Source organism: Styela clava, chromosome 1 (genome assembly GCF_964204865.1).
Source record: "Styela clava chromosome 1, kaStyClav1.hap1.2, whole genome shotgun sequence".
Lineage (NCBI taxonomy): Eukaryota > Metazoa > Chordata > Ascidiacea > Stolidobranchia > Styelidae > Styela > Styela clava.
The window spans coordinates 23,365,949-23,384,178 of NC_135250.1; the positions used below are offsets into that span (position 1 = coordinate 23,365,949).

The 18,230-nt window shown below is 36.2% G+C and overlaps 2 protein-coding genes across 6 annotated transcripts in view; one reads left to right on the forward strand and one right to left on the reverse strand.

Annotated features, from left to right (window-relative positions):
- Nucleotides 1-8,067, forward strand: part of LOC120342523 (histone deacetylase 4-like) — a 42,133-nt gene extending 34,066 nt beyond the window's left edge. For all 5 annotated transcript variants that reach the window (XM_039411413.2, XM_039411396.2, XM_039411404.2 and 2 more), the window contains 11 exons: nt 334-479; nt 1,345-1,557; nt 2,210-2,375; nt 2,473-2,613; nt 2,859-3,210; nt 3,642-3,759; nt 4,088-4,301; nt 4,640-4,856; nt 5,346-5,585; nt 5,725-5,868; nt 6,427-8,067. In XM_039411413.2, coding sequence (XP_039267347.2) covers nt 334-479; nt 1,345-1,557; nt 2,210-2,375; nt 2,473-2,613; nt 2,859-3,210; nt 3,642-3,759; nt 4,088-4,301; nt 4,640-4,856; nt 5,346-5,585; nt 5,725-5,868; nt 6,427-6,785 — 2,310 coding nt within the window. In that variant the 3' untranslated portion in view covers nt 6,786-8,067. The remainder of the gene's footprint in view (nt 1-333; nt 480-1,344; nt 1,558-2,209; nt 2,376-2,472; nt 2,614-2,858; nt 3,211-3,641; nt 3,760-4,087; nt 4,302-4,639; nt 4,857-5,345; nt 5,586-5,724; nt 5,869-6,426) is intronic.
- Nucleotides 8,068-8,385: 318 nt separating this feature from the next.
- LOC144422236 (thymidine kinase, cytosolic-like) lies at nt 8,386-16,655 on the reverse strand. Its single transcript, XM_078112225.1, has 7 exons — nt 16,478-16,655; nt 15,887-15,918; nt 15,582-15,695; nt 12,340-12,430; nt 11,695-11,784; nt 11,282-11,401; nt 8,386-9,882 (listed from the first exon to the last, which is right to left on the reverse strand). Exons 1-7 carry the CDS (start codon nt 16,565-16,567, stop codon nt 9,781-9,783), a joined length of 639 nt encoding a protein of 212 aa, XP_077968351.1. The 5' UTR covers nt 16,568-16,655; the 3' UTR covers nt 8,386-9,780.
- Nucleotides 16,656-18,230: the final 1,575 nt, after the last annotated feature.

The window sequence follows — 18,230 nt, forward strand, 5'->3', positions numbered from 1 at the left end:
ACACACAAAAATTATTTTTACGAGATTCATATAATCTAAGATAACATATCCTCAAATATGCGTGATGTGAAAATATTAACATAATGAGAAAATTTGCTTAATCACGATCACATAACACGCACACAAATCACATGGAATTTTACGATGATATGAAGATAACACACAACGTTATATCATATGTGATGTGAAAACATTAACATAATGAGAAAATTTGGTTATTCATGATCGCATAACACGCACCAAATCACATAGGATATTATGATAAGTGAGTTATGATAAGTTTTTTTATGTGATGTGTGCAGTATTTCATTACAAAATTGCCTTATTTTCCAGAAGAAAAGATTAGAACACAATCGTCTGTTAATGCCAGGACATAAACATGCACCACATCTTATATCTGGAATGGCTGCTGAAGCACCTTATCGACCACTTGCTACACATAGAGAAGCCGCTGAACATGCAGAATCATCGAAACAAAAGTAAGTTGTGGGGAATACTGTCGGATACTTTAAGTTCGGGGTGTGCACACAGCGGCCCACAGGCCAAATGTGGCCTACGAGGAAATTGTGAAAAAATTGTGCCATCCGCAAAAAAGGGCCAATTTTGAAAGGTGTGCTGCCCATATACCCCTGCTGTAAGTTGTGGGAGATACTTGGAAATCCTTCAAAATTATGTGACGAATATATATGAAAGAGAGGAGAGCTGATGAGATGGTGAATGGGTGGGGGCAGTTGGTGGTGTTTGGAGTGATTGATAGAAAATTCTCTTCGTTGGTGTTGCAAGTTTCCACCAAGTCGTCCATGGGTTAATGAATTGGGAAGACAATGCTGAACAAAAAAACTATTTGTCCAAAAACTGTTATGTGGTTCATAATCATTGGATTTTTTTTTACAGAGCCTTGCTTAGAGTGCAATTGTGAAAACATCTCACAAAAACTCCAATAGTTCACCACAAGTTCTTGTTCGTTTACCAGTCCAGATTGGGTACCATATGAGAAAAGCCAGAGTCAAAATTTTTTATAACCAGGAGTCTGAGCCAAACCAGATTGGGGGGTGCTCCTGTAGTGTGTGTACCAGGTTAGGGTTAGGGCATAATTTTATTCCGATTTTCCTTATTTTAGTTCTATTACGATTTCGGCGACTGTCTGTGTTAGCCAAGTGAATATCCCCTGCCCATAGGCTTCCGTCCCTTTACACAACTAGATGTAAAATAGGCGAACAAAATTAGTTACCTCCATATTGGTACACACACTTCTGGAGCGCTGATTGGGGAGTCAACTGTAAATGTTTCCTACTCCACAGCCCATTTCTGGATCCTCCTATCATCTTCTATATTTTTCTACAGTAGGACAAAGAAATTAGCAGCCTCTCCACCTCCCACCCATCCTGCTGCAATATCAAGTACAACTGTTGCTGCATTACATTCACATTTGATCAAACACAATAACAAAGCTATCAAATCATTTCCCAAACAATCAGACAATAAGTCAAGTTCACCTCCAACATCGCGACATACTTCTATGGAACATACTCAGACTACACCTGAAAAATCATCAAGGTGAGTGGCTTTGTATTTCGAGTTATACTCGACAAGAGAGTAATGCTCAAATATATACACACGAAGGTCAAATGTCATGCATGCTAATCTCAGTAGCAATAATCAGTTACCCGAGCACAGAGTTTGCGAAATGAAATGAAGGACAGCTGTGACGGAATCAGTTTAACTTGAAGGAATAAAAACAGTGTTCCCTGTTGTTGAAATAAAACAGCCAATTTTGCGTGAAATTTTGGATCTCGTAGGAGTAAGGTTTATAATGTACAAAATTTTAATAAAAAGGTGTTTCCAAATTAATTGTAATTGTTTACTCGCCTCCAAATAAAGGATGAATATTTAATTCATGCATACTCACTCTTACGCACATAGAAAACAGAAAAATAAAACAAAAGTAATTTTAGATAATATTTTTCGACAAAAAATAAATAAAAAAACAGCAAACGAAAATTGTCACATATTATTAATTTTGTAAGAATTGTCGAAAATGGATGACACACTTTTGAATTAGTGAACGAAAGTGATTGTTACCGAAATTATGTTCATTCTCATCCTATAGTTCCCTACAACACACAGCTGCTACTTTGAAAGAGCTTTGTTCAGAGCAAACAAATAAAATATTGAATTTTCAGAGAAACACACACTTTTCATATTTTAGATCGGTTATTGTTTCGACACCACAACGAACATCTTCGGAAGATCGCGAAGATCGAGATGTTATCGTTGTAAAGCAAGAAGCACCTGATGTATCGGGAGATAGCGTTAATGCTTTATCACCACATTTAAGTCATCAAAGATTAGCTGCCATGGCCGTACAAGACAAGGTATGAGAGAGTTGAGATTGTATTCGAAAATGGCAAAATCACTCATGCATAAACAAAATCACTCATGCATAAATTCTCTCACATTTTCTCTTTGCAGTCAAGTGATCACACTCCAATAAAACCTATGCCATTGCAAGGACGAAGATCGCTTCTTGAAGGTGAAATGGGTCATCATCGACCTTTGACACGAACGCAAAGTTCGCCCGCAGTATCTTTTTCACAAAAACATAAACACAAAGTAAGTTACAGTTTGATGTATTTGAGGTCATTCGGATATATCCGGATATATCTAATTCTAAGTATTCTCTTTCATCCAGTGGATGGAAAATTTAATCATTTTCAAAATTTCGGCAAAACATGTTCGAAAATAGTGACTTACCTATTGGTGGCTGCTTATACAGAGACTTGTTTAGAGTGAAGGAGTAAAAACACCTCATAAAAATCTGTTTGCATCAAATTTTTTCATTCTTTTCATTTTCGAAGGAGTACAAATACACCACAGGTCTCGGATACGATTCAATCATGCTCCAGCATGGGTGTGCGTGCGGAGACGCTCACGCTGAACACGCAGGACGTCTCAAGGAAGTATGGTCTCGTTTAACTAACGTAGGTTTGACGGAGAAATGTGAAACGCTTGAACCACGAAAAGCTACAATGGAGGAACTACAACTTGCTCACACGCAAGAACACACACTCAGATATGGTGCAACTTCGCTCGCTAGGCAGCAGTCTGTAGTTCCAAACAAGTTCATTGTTCTACCTTGTGGGGGGGTCGGAGTAGATAACGGAATTGACATTGACACTGTCTGGAATGAGCTGGCCACTATTAATGCAGGTACGCACACAGTGTTCATTAAATTATTTAAAATTTTTTCATACCTCATTTTCAAGTTTTATCCTATTCCATCATTACTCATATCTTACAACAAAAATTAAAATGAGAATGGAACATGCTGAGTTAAGAAGAACCAATTTAATGCTTTTAGCATGATCATGAATATGAATATCATTTGTCTTAGCGAGAGTTATAAATAACTTCATTTATGTTCATATACTAACAATAACAATTTACAAGTAAGAATGGTTGTATGGTCCTAATCGTCAAAATGACTAAACTGTCAAAAACCTCACAAAACAGTGAAAAATCATGAATAAGGCTGCTATGCAGACGGTAGGTTGGACTCTCCAATGCATATTCAAACAAGAATTATCCGACGCTTTCATTGTGTTGGTCTGTTGTATTATTAATCTTCATTTTATTTTTAGCACGAATGGCTGTTGGATTAACAGTTGATCTTGCATTGAGTGTCGCTGCTGACGAACTGAGAAACGGTTTTGCAGTTGTTCGACCACCTGGACATCATGCAGAGAAAAACTTGGCTATGTAGGTTTTCATTCTTGTATTTTTGGTGAATTTAGTCTAAGGATAGAAGTTAATTTACACCATACACTGAGAGAAACTTAAAATGAGTAGTAGCCGACTGTAGTACTCAACTTTCTGAATTTTATTGTAATTATTTCCGCATTTTTTCCTGTTAATCAATTCCAAAATAAATGAAAAAAAATTAATTAATTTCAAAAAAAAAATAATAATATCGAAACAGTTCGGGCCCAACTGAACTAAGTGCATTATTCTGGGTTTCATGCGGTTTATGGGTTTTTAGCCTTTTTTTATTGCACTCAAACATATTTGATCATTTTTAATTTTACAGGGCATTCTGCTACTTCAACTCAGTCGCAATAGCTGCACGTCAGTTACAACGTACCTACCCAGATAAAATTCGCAGAGTTTTGATTGTAGATTGGGACGTTCATCATTGCAATGGTACACAAGATATATTTTACGATGATGATTCTGTCTTAGTTATATCGGTTCATCGCTATGACGAAGGACACTTTTTTCCAGGAACTGGCGCTCCGGAAGAGGTGAATATATAATTTTTGTGAAATTTGCAATTATTTTACGCTGGGCTTGAAGTCAATCCTATCAAAATAAAAATGACCTAAAAATGATTCCTTGTACGGAAATTATTTGACGTAGAAATTTTTGTTGTAATTTCAATTCTAATTTTCACTTCTATAATTTTTTGAAGCAAAATTGCTCAAATCAAGATACAAACAAACTCGCTCAGAAAACTACCAGAAATGATTATAAAAAACTTTGGCCATGAAGAATTCTTTGTCTAGAGGGCGGATGAAAACTTATAGCCCATGAGTATGCCACCTAAACTTTTTCTCAATCCTGATGAATATATTATTTTCAGACTGGAGCTGGACCTGGTGTTGGTTTCAACGTAAACATCGGCCTCACTGGCGGACTGGAACCTCCCATTGGCGATGCAGAGTACTTGTCGGCATTCAGATCTGTTGTGATGCCAATAGCAGAAGAATTTAATCCAGACTTTGTTTTTATATCTGCTGGATTTTCTGCGGCCGATGGTCATCCGTCCACGCTTGGAGGGTATAAAGTTTCCCCACAATGTAAGTGTATGAATATGCATTTGTGTTTGCAAGTCCCAAAATTATGAAATTAATTATATTTAATATTATCAATATATAGTCTTTTCAATATTATCAATTATTTAATTAAGGTTAGAATTAATACTTGGAGTGTCCTCAGGAGTTATATTATTTAACATGCTTGCAAGCTCATCGTCTTTCATTCAAGCAGCTATATTAGGGGTCTTAACCTTTCCAACGTGGTAATGTTTTACACAATTTATCACACCCTTTGAGGTTGGGGGCATGGTATTTTAAACCTGAAATGTATTTATCTGCGATTCCAACCAGTAACTCTTTTACCGCAATCGCACAAAATATTGATAATGATGAGTTTGTACTAACCTAATGACTTTTTTATGGCAATGGCACATCATGTTCATATATATAGTTGTACATTGAGCTCATTTTGCCTATGGAGTTTCAATAATTTCTCTTTTAGCGTTTCAATAAATTTTCCTTTTTTTACAGGTTTCAGCTACCTTACTCGCCTGCTGTCCCAGCTTGCGAACGGAAAAGTCGTTATGGCATTGGAAGGTGGTTTCGAATTAAAACCTCTTGCAGATTGTGTAGAAATCTGCGTTCGAACATTGCTTTCAGACTCTGGAGAAACTGGGGATGCGTCTGTCGGACAACTTCCTGATTCAGCGTTGAAAAGCATACCATGTGATAATGCAGTTCGTTCCATTCATCGAATATCAAGGTTCCAAGGTGGGTAATGTGGGTCAGTTCTGGGGGGGCTTGTGCCATCGACTCGACTTGAGCTTTAACCCTATGTGGCTCCAGTCATCCAAATAGAATCATACTAACAATAGAAAAAAAAATGTTTCTCAATTTTGTCTAATTTCAGAACGATACTGGAGTCGATTAAAGAGAATGTCTGCATATACGAGCATTACTCATGCAGCCTACCTTGGACAAGAACAGGAAGACAGAACAGTAGTAGCTCTTGCTTCATTGTCTGTCGAACATTCGAAACATATGGACAGTAAAGGTTTGTTTCTAGTCTTGTATTCAACTTAGTTGGCTAATCTAGGTTTCAAATCACGTCACCCTCACCCAGGGTGTGATAATTTTGGGTAGACTGTGTCGAACTTCCTTTCAATAATATTTGCTCCTTTTACGTATCATTGGCTACTTGTACAGGACATTGTTTAAGGTGTGGAAAAATGGGCGCTCTAGAAGCATGTGTACCAATATGGAGGTATCAAGTTGTGTAAAGGGACTGAATCTTATGGGCAGGGGGTATATTCAATTGACTAACACAGACAGTCCCCGAACTTTTATTAATAGAACTAAAATAATAAAAATCGGAATAAAATTATGGCCTAACCCCAACCTGGTACACACACATCAAAAATGTATAATAAATGAATTTCAAATACAAACTTTGTTATATTCGTTACAAAAAGTTCTTGAATTTGGGGAATATTTCCTGAGAAATTAGAATTGTATGAATATGCATTTGTGTTTGCAAGTCCCAAAATTATGAAATTAGTTATATTTGTCATAGAAAATTAATCTAATAAAATAATTCTGCATTCGGTTTTAGCAAAGTTACGAGAGGTTCTAACCAGATCACAAGCGTCAAAAAGTCCGAAACGAGATTTGATGCCGGAACACGAAAAAGAACCGAAACTGACAATAGTCACCGACGAAGCTGACGAAATGCATGGACAAAATCGTGAGGAAGCAATGAGTGCGGAATCTTCTCCACTCGATGTTGTGGGACTCTCATCACCGTCATCAGAATCTCCTGCAGCGTCACCCATACCAAGCACTGCTTTCGTTACGTCCGGCGTATCACGTAATATGTCGCAATCATCGGAAAATCAAAATGCTTCTAACGCAATCAAAGAAGAACCAATGGATCAGGAGGACAGCCCAACTGCTGAAAACAACGAAACATGACCATGAGTTTGCTTAAAGCGACTTGGGTTTTGCGAGACAAGTTTATGAGATGTAGGCCGATACGGACACGTCGAGCAGTGTGTCAATCATTTTTTTCACTCAACAGACAATTTGGTTTTGAGGAAAAAAAATGACAATGAATATTCTCATACACAATGGATTTTGGGGCGTAGAACACATTAGGGGTCATTCTCAACTTGGTAACTACAATTTCTGGGTATTTTAATGTTGGTACGTTATTCCTGGATCAAGTCTATATATCTGAAACAAATGACTGGTCATTTTTTTCCTAACCGGATAAGATTCTGTGCTTCGCCATATGATCAAGCCGTCTTATCAACTTTCCTCTCTACTGGGATCCTATGCTTATTGGTTTACACATTTCGAGATTGTAAAACAAAATTTGCTATTGCATGTTCTATTTTGAGCTGGACATTTCTTATGCAGCAGACTTTTGATTGATACGATAATTATGTTCTGGAAAATATTTCCGATATAAAAAAAATTACTTGTGGGCAGATCGTTGGTTGATTTTACTTGCCAAAACAAGCCTCTATTGTACATTGCATTTGATTTTTACTTTTTCCTAATTTTTACACAAAAACTGATGGCTTGGTGGTCGTATCTTTTTTTCTTGCTGCTTTCCAAATTATTCTTTTTCGTTATTATAGTATTTTTTTGTTGTTTGACACTTTTTTTTTTCTTTTACCATCATGACCAGGATTACGGACTCGTTTTTACGAAATTTTTTAACGACAAAAAATCTCTTTACGGCGCACGTTTTATAATTTGGAAGTCCTTTTTACACCTTTTTAGAATTTTACAATATATAACTAGAATTAGGATTTGTTTCCACTTTATTGTGCCATTCGCTTCGTACAATATGGTCTAATAGACTTTGCCAGGACCGAAAAAGGGCGCACACAGCTATTTTTTATTAGCTTTCTAGTAATTATCATGTGTCATATGAAATTGTTCGATGCTGTGCAATTTTTGCGTTTTACTTTTAATTGAATCTATGTGACATTCATTTGAAGGTAGGTAATTCCTTTCGTCTGAATATTTCGTTGATATTAGATGGCATTTCCTTGGGATAATTGAAAAACTCTGTGGGAATATAAATTTCCAATTGCTCCAGTGATTTTGTTAAAATAATCATTTATTCCCTCAGTTTGATAATTATATTTGCTTTTGCATATTGGATAATATTCATGGGTTTTTTAAAATAATCTTTTCTCTTGTAATGTCAGATTTTAGTATCATGTACTAAAATGTCTTTGCAGTTTTTAATTTTTATCTCGTCGGCGTGACGGGAATGGCCGTTAACAATAAATTGATCTATGGAATAAGGTCAGATTTTGCTTGTACACTGGTATATGAAAGATGTGCGGCTATAGCAGGCGGGGGCTAAGCTACGCCATGAATTTTCAAAGGGAGGGGGGTTCTAAATTCGCCGGAGGACGTTTCAAGAGTCCCCTGGGTTCCAAGCTACGAAATGAAATATTGCTGATAATCCAAACTCCCCTATACCTGCTCTATACTATCCAGGATTGTGGAAATCTGCAATCTACACCCAGCTACGAACACTGAGAGAACGAAATCAAATTTTGATAATAGATGTTATATATAGAGACAAATAAAAGAGATAGCAGCTAGCAGAAGAGCAAAGCAAAACATCTATTTATTTAATCCATGCATCGAACAATTAATTCACTTGACAGTGGCGTCTCAAAAATGTGTCATCTTGCCACTTGTACCAAAGTTCTGATTATTGGTTGATATATACAGGGTGAAAAAAAAAATGGCATCATATATATATAACAAAAATATATATATATTCAGGCAAATTCCTATAACTGAGTTGGACTGGCAATTTGACAATCAACCTATATAAGCTTTCCTCTCCCATGAATGAATATCAAATTTAAGTTTTGGGACGAGTGGGCCATAAATTGACTGCTGGAACATCAAATCTAATTACATGTAGGATCAATATTATTTAAAGAGGAATTGCAAGCACTGAAGCTCCTAACTTAATGCGAAATAGACATTTCTAAAGTGGCAGCGGAATACAGTGCATAGTCAAAACATACAAATTATTCATCGAGAATTAAGCTAAAAGCAGCTAAGACAGACTAGTCGATATTGGAGACATGGTACCAAAGTACAATTAATCAGGAAATAGGATATTTTACTACTTCCTGCTTCATGTTATAAACTTTGACCTCTAGCTGGAATAGGATAAAAATATAAAATTCAATCCAAGTACTTACATGATAATATTATGAGCTTATAAATTCTACATCATACACACATGGTCTCTTTGATTGTTATTATTAAATATTTCCGGAAATACAGTGATACCTCGTTCCTGAGTCGTTAGTCGAACATAACTCGTTCAGAACTGGTGTTCGACTACCGAAACTTTTTTGCCATGAGAAACAATGGCAGTTACTGTATTTCCCGGCAAATATAACCTGCCAATAAGACGGGTAGTAAAATCGCATCAACATCTGAATCTGAAGGTATTTTATGGTCTGAATTGAATAAAGCTACACCAAAAAAAAAATGAAAATTACCATACTCGTCTAATAAGACAAACCCCCCAAAATCAGGCCAAAAATTTGGGTCCAGAAAAGCGACTTATTCGCCAGGAAATACGGTATATTAATTTGTTCTCACTACCAAAAATATTAACAAAACATGTACCTCAACAACAATAATTATTTAAATTCACTTGACGGCACGCTTCGGTGTTCGAGCACTGAATTTGTGTTCAAGTACCGCAGCATTTTTAACTAGAGCCGAGGTGCTACAGCATCGAGTCGTCGGACCACCGAGGTATCACTGTATTAGAAATATAACAGGCTGTCATAGTTTTCTGACCATAATTGGACAATTTCAACTTTTTGTGAAAAGCAGCAATTGTCGTGGGATAGAAATTTTCCGATGTCCGTCAACAGTGTTTGTTTCTGGCGTTGTGTCTTGCTGTTTGTTAAGATCGAGTTCCGGGAGTGGTGTCCGCTTCTTTATGATCTTGTTTGTGACAATCACGACAAACAGCCATGTACTTATCAGACCCTCCTATGAGTTCGACCTGTAATAGAGATAATATTCAAAAGCCTTCTGGACTTTAGAAATAAAGATGTCTATTTTGACTTTTTATACAATGCTCATTCACGCTTTGCACTCCAAACATGGCGCTATACAAGCAGCCTCTTAATACCGCTGTCCAAGCGAACCGAATATTCGCAAATTATTCAAATCAGTTTGCGGCTGATTTGTGAATTGCTAAAATGAGGTACACAATAAAGCGGAAAAAGCCTATTGACCACCTTTTTATTGACCACAGCGTTTTTAACTGGGCAAGTGGTGGTGCTTCGTGCTTAGGCGACTCCTGTCTCGCCTCTCTCATAATTGGTTTCCAATATTTCTATCGCCTTCATTTTGCTATAAAAAGGTGTCACAATCATTCATTGGCATGCATGCGTTACCACAATATCAAATGAGGAAGTTTTCATTGTACAATAGAGACATATTAATAATTGAACAATAATATTCGATTGTTCCATTCGATTCGAGAAATTATTTGGTTCGAATCAAAAAAATATTTGTTTTTGAACAGCCTTCTCATATCTCAAAATATGTTAAGAGTCATTTCTATTCTATTTGAAAGGACATCAGTTTTTCTGGTTTCCCTGGGTGGGGTGCATGTGATTCAAGCCCAAGATATGTTTTTCGCAATGCCAACACAGTTGAATCTGACGATTTCACTGCTAGGCCACCGCGTCATCCCTATTCATTGATCTTAGCAATTAGCTGCCATTTTAACAAGTAATATTGGGCGGGGTTGTGACTTGTGAAGTCCGAGTTTGGCATTGTTTTATTGATATTTGAAGCCGGAGTCATATTTTAAAACTACTAGAGTTGGAAGCCACAGTAAAAAAAGTACTTCGGACTTCGGATGGTGATGAACAATTTTAAAATTTTCAACACAAACTAAAAAACATACTGGTAGTTATTTAGACATTCTCAACAGACAATTAAAGAAGACTTCCATATGCCAAACTTGTTGTGGTCTAAATTTTCCTCTCTTTATTTGGGAGTTGAAGTCAAAGGCAATCAAAAGCCAGAGTCTCGTCTCGGCTCTAAAGCCCTGATGTTTGGTTTTGTCCCACAAATATGCATTCTAAATTAATCTAACAATTGTTTTAATTATTCTCAAAATATATATACTATATTGAAACTATGGTATTAAAATGAAAAAGGTAGTTTAAATCTCTATAAATGACTTTTTAATTAAATTCAAATCGACTCAAGTCCAATCTGTTATAAATTGAGTGTAAAGTAAAAATAAATGCTAGTCTCAGAAATTGCATCACAAATTACAACATTCAAATAGAGAATGACATACATAACAATATTTGTATGCGCTTTGAGAGGACAGCATCGTTTCAATTTTATAGAACCATTATCTGAAGAATAAAAAGTCAGACCTGAGTTTCACAGCCGATTCTTTTTGTGAAAGCAGCTTCACCATAACACATCATACATACTGCATTAAGTTTGACAACACTTTCTGCTAGAGGTATTAATGACAAAACGGATCCAAATTCCTGGAAATAGGAAATACAATATACTGGTGGTAACTGATTTTGACCTGGCATGCCTTTCAATTTATTGTTTGGTATTGATTAAAATTCAAACAGTATTATAGAATGGAATTTTTATATTTATCCTGCAGTGAGGCATGGCCAACCATGGCCATATTACCACCATCAAGCTAATTATATATGAAACTAACATTATCCACCTGAGGAAAAGCACACAATTCATCATGTTCCAAAATCACCCTTAAATAGCTAAAACAACTAATGGCAAATTACTCATATAAGGATGCTATTCTCACCTTTCTTGCAAAAGTACCATCTAATGCAGCAACAACAACCTTCACACCATTGTTAGCCATGGTTTCACAGAATTCAACAATGCCTGGAAACTAAATAAAATTAAAACGTTTAGCAGAATTAATAGAAAATACATATTTCCAATTTTAAAACTGCGAAAAAATGAGACTCAAGTTTATAGTTACGCACTTTTACAAAATGTAATGAAAACAATGTTTAATTTAGCTTATTCTGTTTTGAAAATATATTTAATACTGTCATTCCAGGGCTGGGAAGCCCGGATTAGAGTCTGTGATTTCGAACCAGCTCCCCAGCCTTGTTTCAATTCTACATAACGCTCAGCAGTGTGGCGCATCGTGCTAAGCGATAGAAATAAACTCGCCAACGCACCTCTGATTACCCTGCGTTGATTCTGGCTAACAAATCACATATCCGACATGGAATAATAACCGGCTGAGAGGTCGTGGTTCGCCATATTTTTGAGCCGTCTCATCGTTTTTTCTCTCCCCCGGGATAAATATGTGAATCCTATCCTATATCATGTTGTGTTTGTATCGAGTCAATAAGCCATTGAAAAATAAGATTCGTTTCGGAAACAATTATAGATATGTTCCTGCATCAGAGCCGGAGGAATTCAAAATACTTACAAATTGTCCTTCATCAATTCCGATTACTGAACAATCCGATGGAATAGAAACTTCTGATAAAACTTTAGTTTTTACAGCAGATAGCATGCGTCTAGAAGTGGAAGGTTGTGAAAATTATAAAGTACCAGACAGGGATGGCCATTTCCGAATACTAAACTATTCCGAATACATTCTAAAATCGAAAACACATTATTTTTTAAGTTTATTAAAACCCAGTAAAATAGGGAATAAGCTTCAATGGTAATACCAGAATAAAGCCACAAACCAACAGTATATGTACACAAAGTAATTGATAGTTTAGAGCTATCAATAAGAATAATAGCAACTTGTGACACAGTCAGTTTAATAAAATTGTACACTTAGTACAAATGACCATATAATATGGAAAGATAGCCAAGGAGTTGTCTGACGCTTTCTATCATTGGTACCATGATATTATGATAATAGTCAACAAGTCAAGTTTATTGACAAAAATACTATTTGTATTCAGATGATTGTGTATATTTTCTGAGAGTAATAAAATGCATTAGCAATACAGGCAACTGCAGCAAGCAACAACTATCGAATATCCATTATGCCTTTACAAATTCTAATATTTAAGCCTAGAGTATTCTACTACCTACCAGTATATTTGTATATTAATTTATGTGACACATATTGTTATTATGTGTAGCATATCGTTATATCTGAAATTAGCAATAAGTTAGGATGTAACAGCCACCGCGATTCGGGTCTGGTATAGTTTAGTACCACATCCTCTTCTAGTTGGCCTGGCTCAACAATTTTTGCATATGTCAATCCTAACCCCCACCTGACTACGTCACCGAAAAATTACGTCATTCCGACGTCACAGTGGCGTAATGAGGCCCACCGAAGTATGCGGTTGGTCGTCCAAAACGCGCAGACGATAACCCGAAATCGAGCAAGCTATTTCTCTCGTTTCTCGTCGCAACGATCACGATAGGAGAGAGATCGCCGGCTTTAGCAAATGCCATTTCGGGCGATCGTAATTATACTTTGGCAATCCCTATGGCGTGATGGTGACGTCATAGTGACGTAATTTTTGGATGGCATAGTCAAGTGAGGATTAGGAATAACATATGCAAAAATTGTTATGCTACGCCCAATGGAAGTACTTGTGGTACTAAACTATACTATCCCCGCTCGTTCCGTCTTTTCAGCGTATAATGATCATCCTGTTACGTAAAATATTCAATCCATGACAACTACGAAATCCTAAAATATCTTCATATATTAATTTTATGAGTCCAATGTGACTCGCGGTTGCTTCTTCTTACGTCAAAATAAAAACATTACTATTCGGTCGACAGCGATCTGTGGCCTAAAAGTACGAGTTAAACTGCCTGATGTATTTAATTTTAATACGTATTTTTGCAATCTCACCTACTCGTTATCGCCGTTAGAAAAATCTCAATAACTTATATCGAATTATGTAGAGTACAACTTCATTTCATACAATTTATATACATATAAAGTTTAGCAGGAAATTAAAAATACATATCGCGCGATTACTCCCCCTGTTAAAAAAACCGACTTTTACAACGAATACCGGTACCGGTACCGGTACCGTATATATTTTTTTGTTGTGCAAAGTGATGAATCCGTGACCGATACGGGCATATTTAAAATGTCTTGCTTTATTAATTTAAATGTTTTCAATTTAACCTGCGGTTGCGTCGTCAAAATAAAATCCTCACCACTCTAATATACCATGACAATCTGCGGACATAAAAATAAAAAGGTGCTCCCGAAGTATGCGAACCAAGATGGCGGACATCGGAACGTAACATGGGTAACAGGTTGGTAACAGGTTAGGGTTAGGCGATAATTTTTTTCAAGTTTTCCTTATTTTAGTCCTATTATCAGTTCGAAGACTAGCCAAGAGCCTCTCGTAGTATTTATACATAAAATTATGGACTAACCCTAACCTAGTACACATTTTACATTCCGATGTCCGCCATCTTGGTTCGCATACTTCGGGAGCCCCAATAAAAATGTGTGGTAAACTGCCCGATAATATATTGTTTTGATCCGTATTTTGCGAATTCGGCAAATTTGAGATGTGTAACACTGACTCCGCGGACCAAACATAATTTGGAAATTTTCACCGCCTAGAAAGGCGTTTTTTAAACTGTCGCGGGCTTCAATAGAACATATTTCCCTCCTATTTCACAGCCGAGGTTCACGTAACCGCTGGTCGGTTACGGCTTCCTCCACCACCAAGTCCATGCTTCCGAAAACAAACAATACAGTAAATCTAATCCCATACCCGACTTGGAATGGTAACCGGACGAGAGGTCGTGGTTCGCCATATGGATAAGCCGTCTTATCGGCTTTCCTCTCCCCCGGGATAAATATGTAAATACTATCCTGTAAATACTATCCTTTGTTTACGGTTTTATTTTCAGTATTTTAAATTGCCTCTTTTCAATCAGAAAATTTGCGTTTTCGTTAGAAACTCGCCGCCGATGAGCGTATTCACGGGATTCACAATTCCGTGCGAGTACAAAAATAGATAATTGTCATCGTTATCGTGGAACAAATTTGTGGAATACTTGCGTTTTAGAGAAAATAACACAAGCGTAAAGGCGTTTACGGCCTAAATAATTCGTCCGCTGATAAAGCAATCGCGCTCAAGTTTCTATCGAGAATGTTTTCATTCATAGAAACGTCTTGAAAGCGCGGCGTCGAAACGTCACACGAAAATCCGATATTCTTATAAACGCTAATTCCGATATTCGAATGACGAGATATTCGAATACATTCGAATACTTTATTCGAATTGGCCATCCCTGCTACCAGAGCAACTAAGGTTAGACTTAACAGTCGAATGTTGGTGAAGTAAATTTATAATACATTCAATATTTTCTCAGAATGTCAATAAATATTAAATTGTAGGAGTTGTAGTTTAGCACGTTTCCAATGGAGTCGAAATTCTGAATTCCATGAAGTCAGGATTGCAAACTATCAATGGTGTTTCTAACGATTTCTTGTTAATTTTACCAGGCATTTTTAAAAGTCTATGGAAGACGGTTAGCATGTGCCATAGTTTTGGTTATCAAAATTTGACTTTTTCGAAGTTCGGAGTCACATTGTTTTCAATCCAGAACCGAGAGCCAATTTTAAGTTTCCCTCCTATTTCACAGCCGAGGTAACTCAAATGTAGTCCTCAGAACAAAATTGACTCTAAATAAACTAATAATACTCTCTCAAATACATACTTATCGTGAGTAGAAATGGAATCATCACTGTAACGTGAATCTTTAGCGTATTTGATCAATAAACATTCGTGATTTGCATATTCATATCTCTGAATTCTTCTCATTAATTCAGTCCTAAAAAAAATTTGGATTGGTTTGAACTTATCCGCAATAACAATGCAGTCAAAAATATTAATTACAATAATTATCGATGAAAATTAAATGCCTTAATTCTTAATAAGAAAATAGAGTCGCAACCAAATTTCCCAATACAGGGAAGTCTGGGATACTGAAATAGAAATATAAACTTTAACCTTTGAACTTACGATTTTCCAGAAAACATTGGACCCAAAATGATCTGAAAAATAAATATGACAGTGAGAAAACACACAGTTTTTGACAGTGATGCGATATTGACCACTTAAAACAGCTTGCAGGTGAAAAAGGACACGAATACTAAAAATTCAGTCCAGTAGTTTGGTATTACAGTATTATCAGAATTGCTCACTTTCTATTACTGTATTACCATGGCTTTGGATTCCAATAAAAATTGTGAAGTCAAAGAAAATTTGAATTACCACAAACTGCTGGTTAAAAAAAGATTTCGTTTTTTCGATTTTTCTGCTTTTAGACTTTTGGAAACCAAAACATTGGCATACTGGCATATGCAAAACTGTCTGTTAGGTAGGAACGCTTAATTTACTCAAGGTTTATTAAATTTCTCAAAAATTCTCTTATCACTATTAAAACTGTAAAAGTACATTTGACTCTGACAGAATTTGGACAAAATAGTTGATGTCTTTTAATATGGGGGATATTCTTGAAATCAAAAAATTGCGACGTACCGCACAAGCAGACAAGTAACTTAATATTGTTCTTGTACAATAAACAGTTGAAATAAAGAAATCCCCTTTTACCTGAATTTGTCCCCGATTTTTCGTGGGACTATGCGATAAAGCAGAGATAGACGAACAAGACATTGTAATAGGATTTCTAGCTAAAGACATAACATTGCATTCATGTTAGAAATTAAATAATGAAAATTGTAAATTATGAATTAAAAATATTATCAGTGTATTCTGTAATTCTGACGCATTCATGCGTGACCAACGGTTACCAGGAAACTGCAGGTATACTACGCGCTACCGGGACTACAGGTTTACATTATTTGTTACATTATTTTTGTCTACTGCTTGACGCACCGGTGCAAGATACTTAATGCGCAACGTTTTTAAACATTCATTTATTGGATATTTTTGTTTTCTCTGTGTGTATACTGTTTTAACAATGCTGGCCACGTCAAAATATCAATTATAGGCTACAGACTTCTCCATCTTTAATTTATGTCTGTTATGGAGTTTTCAAAATAAACTAGCTATCTATCTAACGCGTGGAATCCAACGGGCCCAAATGTCTACATTTGCGGTAAGCACTTTATCAGTGGTAAGTATCCAAATGTTTGCCAATAGTTTGAACAATTAGTCTCTTTGAGATCGCATTTAAAGGGTACATAAATTTCATATCTTTCGTTAAAATAGTCTCTTTCTTTATTATCATATCGTTCAACTATCTCCCAAGTATATCATCGTACACCGGAATATTAAAACTCTTTACTCAACTTCATTAAAACCGAGCTGTATCGCTTTGATGTCGGGTGAAGATACTTGAATTTAACGAACATTTTTCACTTATAACGAAAGCGTTATATCAGTTTCTTCGAGTTTGTTCTCGAGGACGTTGTCGGTCGAACAGTAAACATTAAACCACCAGACTACAATAGAAATATGAGCATCGTTGTTATTTCAAAACGAATGTGACAATGGACGCTCAAACAATGGAGGCCATCTTTTTATCCTCGGCCATTTCACACGGCGCCTTATGAGAAGTTCGCACATAATTATTGAAACATGCCTATTATTTCTCCTAATATCTTAAGAAGAAAGATTTTGAAGGTTGCGAACCTGCTTTTATCTACCAGGTGCATTTGCGCAATTTCAGACGTTTTGTGTAAACCAGGGCTTCCCAAACTTTTGAGCTCGCGGCCCCCTATAATATATTAAAATTTTTCGCGGCCCATGTTCACGCTAATAATGCTAAACAGTTCAAAATATGCATTTTTGATATTTTATTGACACAGCTAATTCTTAACTTTTAATAGGGCTACTCAATAACAAAAACATCTGTTTTCAGATTATTCAATGTAATGGGTGCGAATGCTTCTTGCTGCATAGCAAGTTCAGCCGTGGCGCAATGTTTGTTTATGCAGGCCTAATGATAAATTACGATGTCTGCCCACCGACGACCTGGTCTTAATCCGGAATTGTTCACTCTTATTGATCAAACTTAGCATAAAGCATCGGTTTGCAGCGGCACCAAATCATCAAGGAAAAATTTAATGACGCACCTCCACTAAAAAAATATGCTGCCGCAAAATAAAACACGAGTTTGTCATCGTTAATATGTACTTTATGCTTTTTGAGGTTTATAAACATGTAAGCCTAACTCTGCCCAGCTTTTCTTTAAAATGCTCAAAACTGACTCATGTTCGATAAAATCGGTTCAGCAAATGAATAAACTGCGCCAACGAAATTGCAGCATTAAGCATTACGTAACAACGTAACAAAAAATTAAATAATATAAAACGGTAAAATGAATTTGATTCATATACAC